Source organism: Dipodomys spectabilis, unplaced genomic scaffold, assembly GCF_019054845.1.
Source record: "Dipodomys spectabilis isolate Male_0828 unplaced genomic scaffold, ASM1905484v1 ptg000095l, whole genome shotgun sequence".
NCBI classification, from domain to species: Eukaryota; Metazoa; Chordata; class Mammalia; order Rodentia; family Heteromyidae; genus Dipodomys; species Dipodomys spectabilis.
Window position 1 is genome coordinate 33,902,482 of NW_024870772.1, and position 17,545 is coordinate 33,920,026.

The 17,545-nt window shown below is 42.7% G+C and overlaps 1 protein-coding gene across 1 annotated transcript in view; it reads left to right on the forward strand.

Annotated features, from left to right (window-relative positions):
* The first annotated feature begins 5,840 nt into the window (after positions 1-5,840).
* Positions 5,841-17,545, forward strand: part of Tex26 (testis expressed 26) — a 38,528-nt gene continuing 26,823 nt past the window's right edge. Inside the window, exons 1-3 of the mRNA XM_042685836.1 lie at positions 5,841-5,901; positions 6,208-6,303; positions 9,518-9,602. Coding sequence (XP_042541770.1) covers positions 5,841-5,901; positions 6,208-6,303; positions 9,518-9,602 — 242 coding nt within the window. The remainder of the gene's footprint in view (positions 5,902-6,207; positions 6,304-9,517; positions 9,603-17,545) is intronic.

Here is a 17,545-nt window from a genome sequence, read left to right on the forward strand (position 1 = left end):
ACAAAATTTAGCACAGACCATGCTGGATAAAACAGTCTGGATATTGGCTTTATGTGGATATTTTAGCAGCTTAAGATCAATAGAAATTTGTCAGATAACACTGTGATTAGTTTGTTTCTACCAAAATTCATGCTGAAACTTAATCTTGAAAGTCATCTGTTAATGGTATTCAGAATTGGCCTTTTGGAAGGTAACTCGGATCAGAGAGGTCTACAATGATTGAGCCCTCATGATGTTATTAAGGGCTTAATAAGAAGAGAGACCCAAGTCAGCAAGCTTGCTCTGACTCTCCGTGGAATTCCCTGTACCACCTCAATTCCCTGCAAGGTCTCCACTAGCAGGAGCTGCTCAAGAAGCTGAGAAAAAGCCAGCAGCAGGCTCTTGGGTTTCAGAACCAAAATGTACCTCTTTCCTTTGGAAAGTTCCCAGCCTCGGGTATTTTGTGATAGTAGCAGAAACTGTTTTCTGATGCACAACAATGACCTAAGCAATTTTTCCGTTCACCCAACTCATTCATCCAACTCATTCAACACACCATATGCCTAAAAGTAGATGCTGGCAGATAGCAATGCCCAAACATGACATTGGCTTTCATGGAGACTCTAATCTTATTTAAAAAACAAACAAAACCCCGGAGGCTATAGGTCAGTGTGCGAGCATGAACAAGGTCTTGGGCTCAATCTCTAGCACCAAATTTAAAATATAAATATTAAAAAGACTAACATACAAGTTAATAAGAACAATAACATACTATGCTGTAAGAGAAATTCAAAAGGGGAAGTATGAAGGACACTTGTGATGTAGTTTGAGTGCAAAATTATAAAACAAATATATGATGACTGATTTATCCAAATGATTTATCCAGAAACTATGAATTTACTCCAGTGAATTAGAAGTCTAGAAATTATTTAAACAATGAAGACATTATTTTTTCCTTGTGGTCAGAATTTGATTTTTTGGCTACAAGATAACTTTGCTCAAAATGATCACCTAATCTTATGTTCAACTCAAATGAACTTTTTTTTATGGTTTTAAATAATCAATCTATCTCCAAAGAGCAAAATTATGTTCCCCACTAGAGAAAGAAGAATGTGTGTGTCAGCTTCAAGACGGAGTTTCTAAAGAATTTCAAAAATGCTTTAAGTAGTAGTAGTATCATTAAAATAAATTACTTTGAATAAAAGAGCATTTGCATGCGTGTGTGTGTGTGTGTGTGTGTGTGTGTGTGTGTGTGTGTGTGTGTGTGTGTGTGTAGTAAATGTAAAATGAGTGTTTCTGCTCCTTATGTAGACCTGGCTGGCATTGGTAATTCCCAGCGTCCTGCCCATGGTTCACTTCTGATGAGTCCAAAGAAGAAAGAAGGAGAATCAGTGAAAGTGGGGACCATCCAGAATGTCACATTTAAGATCTATGCTGCTTTGATAGGCTCGATAGTCTGAAGTTGCTCTTATGACTTTATTTGATTGACATATAAATTTGATGAGTAGCAAGTTGGAAGATCTTAGAATCTAGCACCTTTGAAATAGATTGTCCTAATGAAATAGAGATTATAGCTTTCTTCATCCCTCTGGAGTTTTCCACAAGATGATAATATTATTCTGAGAGTACTTGCCCAATACCTTTCTTAACGACAGCGGTGACCTACGGGCCTCAGGAAGATCTACATCTATGGTGGCTAATTTTATTGACTACCTGGATGGACTACAGCATCCAGATATCTGGCCAAGCATTATCCTGGGTATTTTGGCCAAGGTATTGCTGGATGAGCATTTTAATGAAGGATTTTGAATAAGGCAGATAGCCTTCTCTAACGTGGGTGGGCCTGTTTCAGACAATTGTGGGAGCAAATACAATGAGATCCTAACTTCCCCAGCAAGAGTGAATTCTTTGTACACAGAGTGATTGCATGCAAGCCACAGCATGCAGGCCCTTAACTGAGTCTTCAACATCCTGGCTGCTCAATGGATTGCCAACTTCCCCACTGTGTGATTTAATTAGTTAAAATGAATAAATAGATAGATAGATAGATAGATAGATAGATAGATAGATAGATAGATAGGTTTCCAATTAGTTCTGTTTCTCTGGAGAATCTTAGTTTAGAATATTGAGAAAAATGTCTTAAGATATGTACATATAATAGACAGGACAAGTAGGTTTTTTGGTTTTCTTTTTAACACCAGAATGTTTGAAAGCACTGCATACTACATAGTATTAGAAAGGCTTACCTGGTGCCAGTGGTTGTAATTGTAGCTATTCAGGAGGTTGAGATCTGAGAACTGAGATTTAAAGTCAGCCCAGGCAAGAAAGTCTGTGAGATTCTTATCTCCAATTAACCACCACAAAGCTAGAAGTGTAGATGTGGCTTAAATAGTAGAACGTAAGTCTTGAACACAAATGCTCAGGGACAGTGCTGAGGCCCTGAGTTCAAGCTGCAGTCCCAGCACTAAAAAAGAAAGGAAAAAGATAGAGAGAGAGAATGAAAGAAAGAAAAAGAGGAAAAACTTTATCTAAAGTATAATAATCAAAGCGAAGAGTGATGAAAGCAGTTACACTGACCAAGATGCATTATACTCATAAACTGACCCCTACGCACAACTACTTAAACGTAATAAACATTTTTTTAAAGAACCAAGGCAGAGAAACTTTTTCAGTATGTTCACACCTAAAGCTGCTGCAGATCACTGTAGATTGGTTTAGACCTCTTTTAAGCTTTTGAAAGCAGCCACTGGTGAATTTCTCATGCATCCTCCAGGAACTTGCTCTTGGACCTCACTGACTCCTTCCTATTCCCCCTCTTACTGAGGAGGTGATGCCTTTCTTATTACTAGAGGCAATGTTCCTCGAATTTGCACATATAATGGACTCTTCTGGACATCTGTTAGAGAGTAGACTCTGGTTCAGGTGCTCTGGGTGAGGCCTGAGCTTCTGTGATGCATTATTGATGGTACAGAGTCTGCTGTGGGAAGGCTGTACGTCTACCCACAGTAACCCATCTCCCATTCTGTGAATTACCTAGGAACTTTGTTGAAATGCTGCAGCTCAGTCCACCTGACTTACTCCGAGTCTAAGTTCTCACAAATATACCTTCTCTTCCTTGGACCCTCTACTCTGTCTTGTGGCTTCTGATGCTCCCTACTTGCTTATCACCTTTGGCCTATGAACTTGGCTATTCCTGTCTCATTTCAATAAATAATATTAAGCTGAACACCATTGGCTTAATCCCAGCTACTCAAGAGGGAAAGTTCTGAGGATTACATTTTAAAGCCAGCTCCAGGAGGAAAGTCTCTGAGACTCTTATCTCCAATTAAGCACAGAACCAGAAGTAAAACTGTGTAAAATAATAAACACCAAAAATGCAACCAGACAGAAGAGTATCTTGTGTTTGTGTGGCTCAATGTTGATAAGTTATTGTCAAGATTGTCCGTGTCACAGCCCAGCCATGTGGACCCTAGTCTAAGAGGCAACTTAAAGGATGCTTTAACTGGGTCCTGAAATGAACTAAAAGTCCCCCAACTTTGTATCTGTGCCCTCTGAGCTGAGCTGTTCTGTGCTGCAGTCTCTTTGTCCTCACCTTGTGTACAGGAGGAAAGAGAAGATTCAGGAAGAAAGAGAAGATTCAGATCAGAGCTTGTGTGGAGGCAAACTGTCTCTCAAACAGGCAATACCTTCCTATCATCTCAAAGAAAACAACCCAAAAACTCAGGAGATTACCTTGTTCTTGATCCATTCCAGTAAAAGTGATAACTTCTCTATAAGCCCTTCAGAGACTGAAGCTGAGCTAATGGTCACCCGGACCACACCTATGGCTGTTTCAACTACCCATACCTTTCTTACCCCCTGCCCACAATTCTCCCTATTAACCTGAAGCCAATGACTGTATCTTTTAAGATAGCGGAAGATGAACTAAATCGCTGCCATGTAATAAATTACCCTTTCTCTGCCCTTTACCATATCTCCATTAGGGGACAAATGGCTAGACCTAACTCGAGACTTTTGGACTTTGGGCTAAGGAATCTAAAACCCAGTTTCCTCAGCACTCATTTAATAGTTAAGGAAACAGGACCCTCTGGGGGAGAAAGCCACAAAGACCTGTTCTGGCTCTCACTCCACTCAGTACATAACTCCTCATTTCAGCTTTCAGAAGAGGAGCCAAATAGAAGATATTAATAAGAATTCACAGTTAAAACTCTATAGAAACTGCTGCCATGTTTTAAAAATGTATTTCTCTTAAATTATGCTATGCTAATTAGCCCTACCATTTCCAGACAGTTAATCTGCTATTGGATGTTACTTTCTTAATTTAGCTGCCACTACTAAATCCTTTTTTAGAGTCATTGCTTTTAATAACATTGGCAGAAGTCTGGGCCTCCTGATGTGTTCCACCATTCATAGCTTTAAACTTTTGAGTATCTAAAAAATGGTATATTCCCTGGAGTATGTGGATGAGACTTTGCCCTCGGAAAATTCTAATTTAGCTCTCCAATGCAAAGATGCCCCTGAGATTCTTTTTCTTAGCTACATTTTGCAGCCCAGTGAGGGGCCAGTGCAGGACAAGGAGATGTTGTAAATTGCTTCCTAAATATGTCACCAGCAGAGTTCAAGGTGCATTTCCTGTCTTCTTTTCACAAGAGTGACTGAGAGCTGTGTTCTAGTCATTCTGTAATTACTAAGCACCTCCTGTGTGTCAAAATACCAAGTATTGGCAATAATACAAAGCTCAAAGACTGTCCCCCTCTGGTAGTAACTACCATACAGGGGTGGAAGATGTATTTGAGTCCATGGCTGTGGCTGGCAATTTTAAAGTACAATAGTAGGTGTCAGGAACGTGGCCTGGCGAAATGAATCATATTTGTGTGTGTGTGTGTGTGTGTGTGTGTGTGTGTGTGTGTGTGTGTACTAAACATGCATTCATCTCATCTTTTGGCTAGATTAATTGGTTTGTGGATTTTTTTTTTTTTTGGTCTATGCTGGCTTCAAACTTCCATCTTCCTGATTTCAGGTACCTGAGGTAGCTAGGTGTGAGCAACCAGTGCCTGGCACCCTCTCTGATTTCTTAACTTGAGATGCTATGGTTTCAATCTGGGCAGTGTCTCCCAAAAGGCCATGGGGTGGTGCTGCCCTTGGGAGGTGCTGTTGATTTTCAGGGACCCAGTGGGCCATAGTGGGTGCTCTGCAGGACCTGGGTCTCTTCCTCTTTTTTCTTTGCATCTTGTCTCCAGATGTGATCACTGTTTCTGGTGCCCACTTCCACCATGGCCTTCCCAGCCATGAGGTCATGAGATCCGGGAGTGGCTCTGGATTTCCTCTAAAACCGGAAGTCAAACCAGGCCTTTCTCCACTTCCTATATAGCCCGCTTTAGGCATTTCCTTGCAGTACCCCACAGCTGACCAAGGCACAAGATGACCTGTTTGGACAACACGAACCATCACAGAAACACTTCATTCTCCCTCAGCCACATCACGTGTGGTATTTTTTCTTTAACTTCCTCTTGCTTGGAGCCATGACTATGTGCCCTGGAGCAGGTGAAAATTAGCAGTTGAAAGTCTCCCACTATACTTTCTTTGCTCATTTTCTTTTATTCCTCTCTCCCCAGTTCACAAAGCAAAGGTGAGGGAAGCTCATTGCAAGAACTGCCCGCAAGGATAACCATCCCTTGGCTTCAGCCACCCAAGTCAGGGTGGCCAGCTAAGCTTCACCTTCATGGTGGAGTGGGCGGAGCCTGGGCAGGAGGGAATCCACCCCCCCCCCGTCTCCATGGCGACGCGTCACAAAGCACCGCTCTCACAGTGCGCTGCTTGGGTCCAGTCGGATGGAATCTTTATCTGGACTTTGGGGCAGGATGACTCAGCCTGAGCCCAAGGCCAAGAGCCTCTCTGAGGGCGCTCACAAGCTCCAGCCAAGTAAGACTGCTGTCCCTGCCTGTCTGATGGGGGCTTTCCTGGGGAAGGGTACTGGGCAGCCACCGGGGCTTCCTTCTTTAAGGGTCCTGCCTCTCGGGGATGGGAAGTCAGAGAGACTGAGGGTGTTCTTGGCAGGGCCTTTCCAACAGATAAAGGGAACGAAAGGGACAGACACGGAGAAGCTAGACTAGAGCAAGCTGGGCTGGAGTCCTATCTCCATTGGGTCTGCTAAGCAGCAAAGAAATTGGGAGACCCATGGGGACCAGGATGCAGCAGAAGGCAGAAGGAGCTTCTCCCTTTTTGCAGCGGAGATCGGACCCCCACCTGGCTGCAGCAGCAGAGACTGTGAGCTGCTGGATTTAGACAGTCTTTGCCTGGGCAGTTCTGAGATTCCTTCTGCAGGTGATGATGCCCTCTGATGCTGCTCCCAGAGACTTCGAGTTTCCCAGCTCAGCTTTGTGTGGCTGTACAGGGACAGCCACGGTAACTGGGACACTAGTGGCATGATTGCTGTGTTGTCTAGGCAGACATCCCCTTCCGTGGCCTTTCTGTTGGCAATAATGAACGGTCTCTGATGTCTAGAAGATCATCATTTGAGAACAAAAGGAAGCCATGGATCTGTGCTTAGATGACACAGAAAGAGGAAAAACACTTGACCTTAGGTCCTAGAGGTAGCCAGGCAGTTCTGTCCCTGCACACTCCTGGAACAGGAATTGTGCAATCGTGGCTGCCATGTGCCAGTATCCACCTGTGATCAGCAGAGGAAAGACTCCATAGGCACCCAAAGGAAGATCATACTGGCCAGGTGACTGACAGGCAGATGCTGCTGGGGCCCTGTTCCAGGCCAGCTTGGGCAAAAGTCTTGAGAGGCTCATCTTTAACCCATAGTTAGGCCTCATGGTATATACCTGTCTCACCTAAACAGGTAAGAGGCTGAGATTGAGAGGATCACAGTTTCAAGCTAGCACAGGCAAAAAAGTTCACAAGAGCTTATCTCAATAGAAGCAACTAGGTCATCCCAGTTACTGTAGGAACCATAAAATAGGAGGGTCATAGTCTAGGCCAATGCCCAGGTGAAAAGCAAGACCATAACCAGTGCAATAAAAGGTGCTGGGGAACCAGGCACTAGTGACTACTCAGGTAGCTCAGATCTGGCTGATTATGGTTCAGAGCCAGTCAGAATAGAAAGGTCAGAGAGATTCCAGCTCTAAAATATCCAGGAAAAGAGCAGGGCTGGAGGTATGGCTGAAGTGGTAGAGTACCAGCTATAAGCAATAAACTAAGCAATAGATTGATGTCCTGAATTCAAATCCTGGTAACTAAGTTCTAAGATCAAATCCTATGACCACCAAGTTAAAAAATAATGATATACAGGTGACATAAATGGTTAATGTTTAGTGAGAACTCTATGCTAAGCATACATCTTTTAAGAATATTGAGACACACAGTCTGGGAATATGGCTTAGTGGTAGAGTGCTCACCTAGCATGCATGAAGCACTGGGTTCAATTCCTCAGTACCACATAAGCAGAAAAAGCTGGAAGTGGCACTATGGTTCAAGTGGTAGAGTGCTAGCCTTGCGCAAAAAGAAACTCAGGGACAGTGCTCAGGCCCTGAGCTCAAGCCCAGGACTGGCCAAAAAAAAATATTGAGACACTACAAAACAGACACAGCAATTTTAATAGGATAAATGAGTGGGTCAAGACAATAGATCTTAGGCAGCTGTGTTTAATATTATTTTAATTTATGCTAGTCTTGGGGCTTAAACTTGGGGCCTGAGTGCTGTCTTGAGCTTTTTTTGCTCAAGATTAGCATTCTACCACTTAAGCAATACCTCCACTTCCAGCTTTTGAGTGATTCATTGGAGGTAAGAGTCTCCATGAACTTTCCTGACTGGGCTGTCTTTGAACTGTGATCCTCAGATCTCAGCTTTCTGGGGACCTAAGATTACAAGTGTTTGAGCCAGCCTGGCTAGCTGTGTTTATTGTGGTATATATACACAATGGAATTCTATGCCTCCATCAGAAAGAATGATATTTCCCCATTTGTTAGGAAATGGAAAGGCTTGGAAAAAATTATATTAAGTGAAGTAAGCCAGGCCCAAAGAAACATAGGTCCCATGGTTTCCCTTATTTGCAATAACTAGTATATGTCTGAGTCAAGCAGAAAAGGTCAGATAAGTTGATGTTAGGGGAATGAACCCCAAGATAAGTATTCAAATGTTTTTTTTTTCCTTTTATGCAATTGTTTCTAACATATTTATAAAATGATTTCTATGTTGCTTTGTATTTCCCTCCCCTACGGTATAACACATGCTTTCACTGTATTTGATGTTGGTATAATTTGTGGAGGGGAAGGGAATAAAACAAATCGTTTAACTAGGGATACAGGTGGACCCATGCAACAATGAGACGTACAAGTCGTTATGTCACAAAACGAACTTTACAATTTGGTGGGGGGTGGGAGGAAAATCGGGTGGGGGGGAGGGGGGAGTATGGGAAGGGATGGGAAGGGGAAACAAAGAGGAGGCAACAATGCATGATAAGAAATGTACTCGTTATCTTGCCCATGTAATTGTAACTCCTCTGTAAGTATTCTCACAATAAAATAAATAAATAAATAAAGTTAGAGATATCTCAATCCAATTCTCATGGCATTTAAAATGTAACAGGTAACCATTACAAAATGAGAAAATGGCTGAATTTTATTACTAAAATGCACAGAATAGAATGATTTCAAATTTCAAACGTATATAGGTAAGCCTCACTATTCACAGGGGATGGTTCCAAGACACACACCCCTCCACACCTTACACATGCTATAAACAATCCTGGTGATAATATGGTATAGTTGCTATGGGACTAACGGGTAGGTGGTATATACAGAGTGGATACTCTGGTCAGGGAGATCGGAGCTAGACAGCAGGAGATCCTATCACAGTAGACAGGTGGGCATGGCTAGTGGGCGCCACTGAGTTCCTAGGAAAGTGGATAGCACTTTGTCAGTAACAGGAGGTCCAGGCAGCTGCTACAGTCTGCCACACAGTCAGCCCTATGAGGCACTGTCGAATGTAAGGGATCCCTCTCTCCCTGGGGGGGATTGTCTTTATTTATAAACTCTAGACTCTCCCCTCCCACCTGGCTGACTGTTCTTCTCAGCCTTTACTGACTCTTCCTCTTTTGGCCTTGAGAGCCAGACATCAACCTCTACTTCTCTAATCTCCTCTCTCCCTTAGCGTTCTCATAGCTTTCAGTAACAGAATAAGCCATTATACCAAGTTCAGGTCAGCCCTGCTCCATATAAGCCATAGGGTTTTCCCTTAAGACACCATTATTACTTGGAGCAAATAGGTTTGATCTTGCTACCTGAGCCTCCTGCAGAACTTGGACTGTAGACAGGTACCACCAAGCCGAGCTTGTTGGTTGAGGTGAGGTCTTGCTAACTTTTTTGCTTAGGTTCATCTTCTACTACAATCTTCCTGACCACTTCCCCAGTAGTTGGGATGCCAGGTATGAACTAACATGCCCAACCATATTACTTTAATGTTAGATGGCCTTGGATCAAAATAGCCTGCTTTGCCACATTTCAAATGACTTTTTATCTTTTTGCCCTTTTAGTAGCTGATCAAGAATGGGATTCCTATGCCACCACGATGAAGTTGGCATTCACACCCAAAAGAGGAGCCATGACTGCTTCGATTCGGTACGTTCTTGTGCGAACCCTATGGATTGACTCAAAAACTTTACTTTGCTCATTCGTCTTTTATTATTCAGAATCCCAAACCATCAGAAATGGATGAAAACCATACAAAAATGCATTCAGATGTGTGTGTGGGGGAGGGGAGGACTATTGGTCCAAATATGGCAACAGTTCCTTCTCCCCAAGGACAGCCAGACCACCGTAGGAAATCCAGGAAATCAGTATTTCTAGTGTAACTCTGCATTTGGGGTTCACCAGAGACCCAGGATACCATCCATTCCCTGTTCTATGGCAACCAGCCAATGACTATGGAATGAATCCACACGTGGACGGGTGAATGAATACTCTAAAAGGACATTTCAGAGTTGGCATCCATTTGTAACGTGAGGGGGTTCATTGCGACATACATGCAACAGTGCCCTTGAACCAATTCATCCCCTTCATATTCCCATTCCCTCCCCTCACCCCCATCTTCTCAGACAGGGTTGGATGAGTTTCATTATGCTATATTCAGTGTGTGTGTGTGTGTGTGTGTATGTGTGTAACACGGATCTTCATTACCCCTCAGAATCCTCTCCTTTCTCCCTCGCCCCTCCCACCTACCCCTCCTGGATAATCCTCCCTTTACCTTGTCTGATTTCCACTGCTATCATCCTTACCTTTCTAGGTCTGTACTCCCCCAATGCATGAGAACATTCAATATTTGGCCTTTTCAGCGTGGAGCCTGGCTTCTCTGGCACCACAGGGTGATCTCCAGTTACCTCTCTTTGCCTGCAATTGACATACTTATTTACCACTGTCACCAACACTCATCCCATCCTGGAAGCTGGAGGAAGCACCCCCCACCTCTTTCCTCACTCCTCTGCTATTGCAAGGCTGGCTTGCAGCGCCCCCTGCAGGCAGACCTGAGCTGAAGGTGTTGGACATGCCCAGCCCCAGTGGCTTGTATGAGCTCAGCTTGGCGGCAGTGAGTGGCCTGTCTCTCCTTATGACCCTGGCAGGTATGGAGCCAGCCTGAGAGGCTTCATGGCCTGTGTTTGCTCTGTGAAACATTTCCACACCAGGGTGTTTTTTCTCCTTCAAGCTGGTGAGAAGCCCATGCTAACCCCTGTGATTTCTGCTTCCCCAAAACAAGTTGGAAGCCATGAGTGGATCTATTCTATTCCTAAAGAAATGGCAATGATAACCCCTGTCTGGGATGAGGAATCAGGAGACACAATTCAAAACACCAGCAGAAGCTTTCACATCTGTAATCCTAGCTACCCAGGAGGCTGAGATCTGAGGATTAAAGTTCAAAGCCAGCCTAGGCAGGAAAGTCTGTGAGACTCTTTATCTCCAATTAATGACCAAAAAGCTAGAAGTAGAAGTGTGGCTCAAGTGGTAGAACACTAGCTTTGCATGATAAAAACTAAAGGAAAGTGCCCAGGCTCTGAGTTTAAGCTCCAGGGTATGCCCACTAGCAGAGTGATTGGCACAGGGAAGGGATGCAGTAATTCACATGCACTTTCTCCAGAATAATATGTTGGTAGACTTTCAAAAGTAGAATCCTTCGGGGTGCCTGCATTCAGGGTTTCTGGCTAGCACAGGGAGCCATATTCTCTTCCTTAACTGGGAGAGTCATCATCTTAACTGCAGTGAACACAGCAGGTGCACAGACAGAAGCACTTGTCTGAGCAACAAGCGTTTGGGATGAGAGCCAAAGCCAAAGAGATAGTTGGGTAGTCTTAAGTCAGTGGCCTTCACATGTATATATATTTAAAGTTTTCAGCATAAATTTAAATTCAAGAGATAAAACTCCCAGCCTAGCCTAAACAATGGACATTTTAAGATAAATTTTTGTTTGTGTCAGTCCTGGTGCTTGAACTCAGGGCCTAGGCACTGTCCCTGAGCTGTTTTTTTTTTTTGCTCAAAGTTGGCACTCTATCTCATGAGCCAGAGGCTGGGAAGGTGGCTCAGTGGTAGAGTGCTTGCCTTGCATGCCTGAGGCCCTGGGTTCGATTCCTCAGCACCACATAAGAAAAAAAGCCGGAAGTGGCACTGTGGCTCAAGTGGTAGAGCTCTAGCATTGAGCTGAAGAGCTGAGGGACAGCACCCAGGCCCAGAGTTCAGTCCTCACAATCAGACACCCCCCCCCCAAAAAAAAAGAAATGTATCATTTGAGCCATAGCCCCACTTTCAGCTTTTTTTTTGGGTCTGATTGAACCTCAGAGGTGTGCACTGGAATGGTAATCCAATCAGAAGGCCTAAAAGATGCACAGGGAGCTCATACAGACTGCATGGAGTCTCTGATTGGGTCTGGGGACTGACATGGCCTGTAGTCTGTCCAATGATCTCGAGAGTCACATAACTCTCTCCTAGAAACACCTATCTACCCCTGCACAATGCACCCCAAGTGGTGCCCTCCACTGGGACCTCTTCTGTCTAACAGAAGCTCTCCTTATCTTTTTTTTTTTGGGGGGGGGGGTCGGGTCGTGGGGCCTGAACTCTGGGCCTGGGCTCTGTCCCTCAGCTCTTCAGCTCAAGGCTAGCGCTCTACCATTTGAGCCACAGCGCCACTTCCGGCTTTTTTCTTTTTGCTTATGTGGTGCTGAGGAATCGAACCCAGGGCCTCGAGCATGCAAGGCAAGTGCTCTACCACTGAGCCACCTTCCCAGCCCCCACTTTCAGCTTTTTGAGGGGGGGGTAGTTTATGGGAGATAAGAGCCTGCCCAGGCTGGCTTTGAACTGTGATCCTCGGATATCAGCCTCCTGAGTAGCTAGGATTACAGGCATGAGCCACCAGCAGCTGGCTAAAATAAACTTGTAAATTAATTAGCAAATTAATACTTTTCATGAGGCCTTTAAAAATCCTCTAGCTTCTTTTTCTGGGAATGGAACCAGAATCTTTTTTTTTTTTTTTAAATTTTATTTTATTTTATTTGAGAACATACTGTACAGAGGGGTTACAATTACATGGGCAGGATAATGCATACATTTCTTACCAAGCATTGCAGCCTCCTCCTTTGTTTACCCTTCACCTCCCTTCCCAGCCTCCCCCCTCCCCCCCACCCAATCATACCCCCCCACCTCCCCCACCGACATTGTAAAGCTGGTTTTGACATGACATTTTGTACTTCTCATTGTTGCAACAGGTCCACCTGAATCCTTAAACGACTTGTTTGTCCCCATCTCCTCCACATGTTATACTGACATCAAATATAGTGAAAGCGGGGGTTACACTGTGGGGGAGGGACATACAAAGCAACAAAGAAATAATCTTATAAATGCGTTAGAAACACATGCATGAAAGAAACAAAAACATTAAAATACATATTTGAGGTTTCGTTTTCCTAACATCACATTATCTGACTTTTTCCGCTTGACTCATACCTATACTAGATATTGCAAATAAGGGAAACCATGGGACCTATGTTTCTTTGGGCCTGGCTTACTTCACTTAATATAATTTTTTCCAAGCCTTTCCATTTCCTAACAAATGGGGAAATGTCATTCTTTCTGATGGAGGCATAGAATTCCATTGTGTATATATACCACATCTTCTTGATCCATTCATCTACTGAGGGGCATCTGGGTTGGTTCCATGTCTTAGCTATGGTAAATAATGCTGCAATAAACATAGTTGTGCTGGTAGCTTTAGTGTGGCCTTGTTTGTGATCATTTGGGTAAATGCCCAAAAGTGGGATTGCTGGGTCATTGGGGAGCTCTATGTGGAGTCTTTTGAGGAACCTCCATACTGCTTTCCAAAGTGGTTGAACAAGTTTACATTCCCACCAACAATGAAGTAAGGTGGAACCAGAATCTTAAGATACATTTTCAGACCAACTTCGTTGTTGTTGTCTTCTCTCTCCTTTCTCTTGGTCACCTTTTTCTTCTTCTCTTAACCAGTATCTGGTTTTGAACTCAGTGTTTTATATTGCTTGCATTTTCAGTGGCCACAACTCCAGCCCAGTTTTTTTTAATGATTATTTTGGACATGAAGACTTTTTGTGCCCCAGCTGGCCTCAAACTTTGATCCTTCACATCTCAGCCTCCTGAGTAACTCTTGGCTTTTGAGACAGGGTATTACCATGTAACTCAGGGTGGACTTGAACTTGTGTCTCTGCATTCCTAGTTCTTTCCTTCCCTTTAGAACTCTTTCTACTCAATTTCCCCATCAATTTTCTCTGCTGTGATACAGCTTATATCTGAAAGTAGCTTGTTGACCCCTGTATAATATTTCTTTGCAACTCTTTGACTGGATTAATTGAAATTAATTTTTAAACATGTTCAGTGGGTTATCACAATTATTGTGAGTTATCACAATTATTTTTGGTACACAACTGCTTAAAGCAATAAATGTCTTGACAATGTTAATAATTACTAAATATAAAAGGCAATTTTGGAACTATATTTTATGAAATTAATGGAGCATTTAGTTTTGAGTGCTGTTATTTTGGGGATGGGAGTACATGGGAGCATTAAGTATTTTTTCTGCTCATTTTCCTTTCTTCTATGTAGAGATGTTAGTGTTAGGAAAACTTGCTCAAGCTGGGAGCTGGTAACTTAACCCTGTAATCCTGGCTATTCAGTAGGCTGAGATCCCGAGGATCTCAGTCCAAAGGTAGTCCTGGCAGAAAAGTCTATGAGACTCTATCTCACAACCAGCAAAAAGCTGGGCTGGAAGAATGGCTCAAGTGGTAAAGCATCAGATAAGCAAGTTTAGCAAGTTTAGGGTCTTTAGTTCGAACTCCATACCAGCAAAATGCAAACAAACATGTTCACATACATAAGTGGACGTGAATGAGAAGAGCTAAGGGTGGCAATGTCATTCAGTACACTGAAGTTACGTGCTATAGTCAGATGATTTCCAATGGCTGATTCTCTCTGGTCACTTGGTAGAGTACTCCTGCAAGTTTATTGAAAACAAAATGAGACAGCATGTCATCTTATCATAATTTCTGAGACATCTACCCAAAAGGCACACCTTAACAAATGACTATTGGATTCTACCAGCTACTCTTCTGCCTAAACACAATTTATTTAATATTATATACTCAAAAAGGACTCAGGAAATAGAAATAGAACTATTAGCCAGGTGCCAGTGGCTCATGCCTGTAATCCTGGCTACTTGGGTGGCTGAAGTCTGAGGATTGTGGTTCAAAGCCAGCCTGGGCAGGAAAGTCCATGAGACTCTTATCTCCAATAAATTACTCAGAAAAAGCCCGAAGTGGTGTAGTAGCTCAAGTGGTAGAGTGCTAGCTCTGAGCCCAAAAAGGCTCAGAGACAGTGGCCAAGCCCTGAGTTCAAGCCTCAGGACTAGCAAAAAGAAAAAGAAAATAGAACCATTGATTACAATCAATGCTTTATGATATAAACTTTTTGATAAACAGCTTTTGTTTAAAGTGCTGGTTCTGAGGCCTGGGAATTGTCCCTGAGCTTTTGTGCTCACGTCTAGCACTCTATCATTATCTACAACGCCACTTCCAGCTTTTTGCTGGTTAATTGGAGATAAGAGTCTCATGGACTTTCCTGCCCTAGCTGGCTTTAAACCATGATCCTCAGATCACAGCCTCCTGAGTAGCTAGGATTATAAGTGTGAGGCATTGATGCCTATATATTGTTAAATGTTTTACTGTTAAATAGTTAAAGAAATTATGATTGATTCTATCAATTCTATTGAAGTAAATATTTCAAAATGTGATTGGATTTAGGAAAAAAATATTAAAATACCTTATCGAATGGTGAAAAAATAAAAATCTAAAAACAACCGTCATGATTCTTATCTACCAGTTGGTTTAATTGAGTAATTTTGAGAAAAATGTGGAACCCCAGCAAAGTCTAGCTAAATTTAAAACAGTCATTACCAACTGCTTGTAAGCCTCCTCTGCTTACACTCATTTTTCTCTCTAGCTAATGACATTTCCTAAGGATTTTTTGAAAAGCTTGAAAAAGAAAAAGGAAAAAAATATGCTTTACTTTATATGAAGAAAAGAGCCATTTTAAGCGCTAGTTGTCTGCCACTCTTTTAGAGGCTTCTCCCTGCTGACAGGCCGACAGTAATCTCTAGGACCCGGGACTCCAGACGTCACTCACTAGATGTCACTCAGCTCTGCTGCTTTAGGACATGCTGAAATCCACAGCAGCCCATATTGGTTAAAATGCCTTTGATAAACCTTGATGCAAAACTTCTCAACAAAATTTTGGCCAATCGACTTCAACAATTCATCCAAAAAATCATACACCACTATCAAACAGGATTCATTTCAGGGATGCAAAGCTGGTTCAATATATGCAAATCAATTAATATAATTCATCACATCAACAAGAGCAAGGATAAGAACCACATGGTTATCTCAATAGATGCAGAAAAAGCATTTGACAAGATCCAACACCCCTTTTTGATGAAGGCTCTGGAAAAACTAGGAATCCATGGAACATTCCTCAATACAATAAAGGCCGTATATGACAAACCTACAGCCAGCATTATACTTAATGGTGAAAAATTAAAGCCATTTCCTCTAAACCCAGGAATAAGACAAGGATGTTAACTCTCTCCACTTCTCTTCAACTTAGTATTTGAATGTCTAGCTACAGCAATAAGACAAGATGCAAACACAAAAGGGATCCAAATAGGGAAAGATGAAGTAAAACTCTCCCTCTTTGCAGATGATATGATCTTGTATTTAAAGAATCCCATGGAGGGCTGGGAAGTTGGCTCAGTGGTAGAGCGCTTGACTTGCATGCCTGAGGCCCTGCGTTCGATTCCTCAGCACCACATAAGCAAAAAGAAAAAAGCCGGAAGTGGTGCTGTGGCTCAAGTGGTAGAGCGCTAGCCTTGAGCTGAAGAGCTGAGGGACAGCGCCCAGGCCCAGAGTTCAGGCCCCACAACCGGACTCAAAAAAAAAAAAAAAAAAAGAATCCCATGGACTCCACTTCCAAATTACTCAAGCTGATTCCAAACTTTGGCAAAGTAGCACGGTATAAAATTAACCCCTCCAAATCAATGGCTGTTCTGTATGCCAACAATGAGAAGAGCACAGTTGAAATCAGGAAAGCAACTCCATTCGTAATAGCCCCACGAAAAATAAAATACCTAGGAATTAACTTAACCAAAGAAGTGCAGGACTTCTATGACGAAAACTTTAAAAACCTGAAAAAGGAAATCAAAGCAGAACTTAGAAAGTAGAAAAACCTCCCATACTCCTGGATTGGAAGGTTCAACATTGTGAAAATGGCAATACTTCCCAAGGCTATCTACAACTTCAATAAGATACCTATCAATATTCCAACCGCATTCTTCAAGGAAATAGAAGAGGCAATCTAAAAATTCATATGGAACAATAAAAGACCCCGAATAGCAAAAATGGTACTTAACAGAAAGAACAGTGCTGGAGGAATATCAATACCAAATTTCAAACTTTACTACAAAGCCATACTACAAAACAGCTTGGTACTGGCACAAGAACAGACCTCAGGACCAATGAAATAGAATTGCAAACCCAGAAATGAACCCACAGACCTATAGCCACCTAATTTTCAATAAGGTAGCTAAAAAAATAGAGTGGAAGGGCTGGGAAGGTGGCTCAGTGGTAGAGTGCTTGCCTTGCATGCATGAGGCCCTAGGTTCGATTCCTCAGCACCACATAAGCAAAAAAAAAAAAAAAAAAAGCCGGAAGTGGCACTGTGGCTCAAGTGGTAGAGTGCTAGTCTTGAGCTAAAGAGCTGAGGGACAGTGCCCAGGCCCAGAGTTTAGGCCCCATGAATGGACCCCCCCAAGAAAAAATAGAGTGGAAGAAAGATAGCCTCTTCAGTAAATGGTGCTGGCAAAATTGGTTTATCACTTGTAGAAAACTAAAGCTAGATCCTTATATATCACCCTGCACCAGAATCAACTCCAAATGGATCAGAGACCTCAGAGTCAAAGCAGACACTCTGAAAACATTACAGGATGGAATAGGAGAAACCCT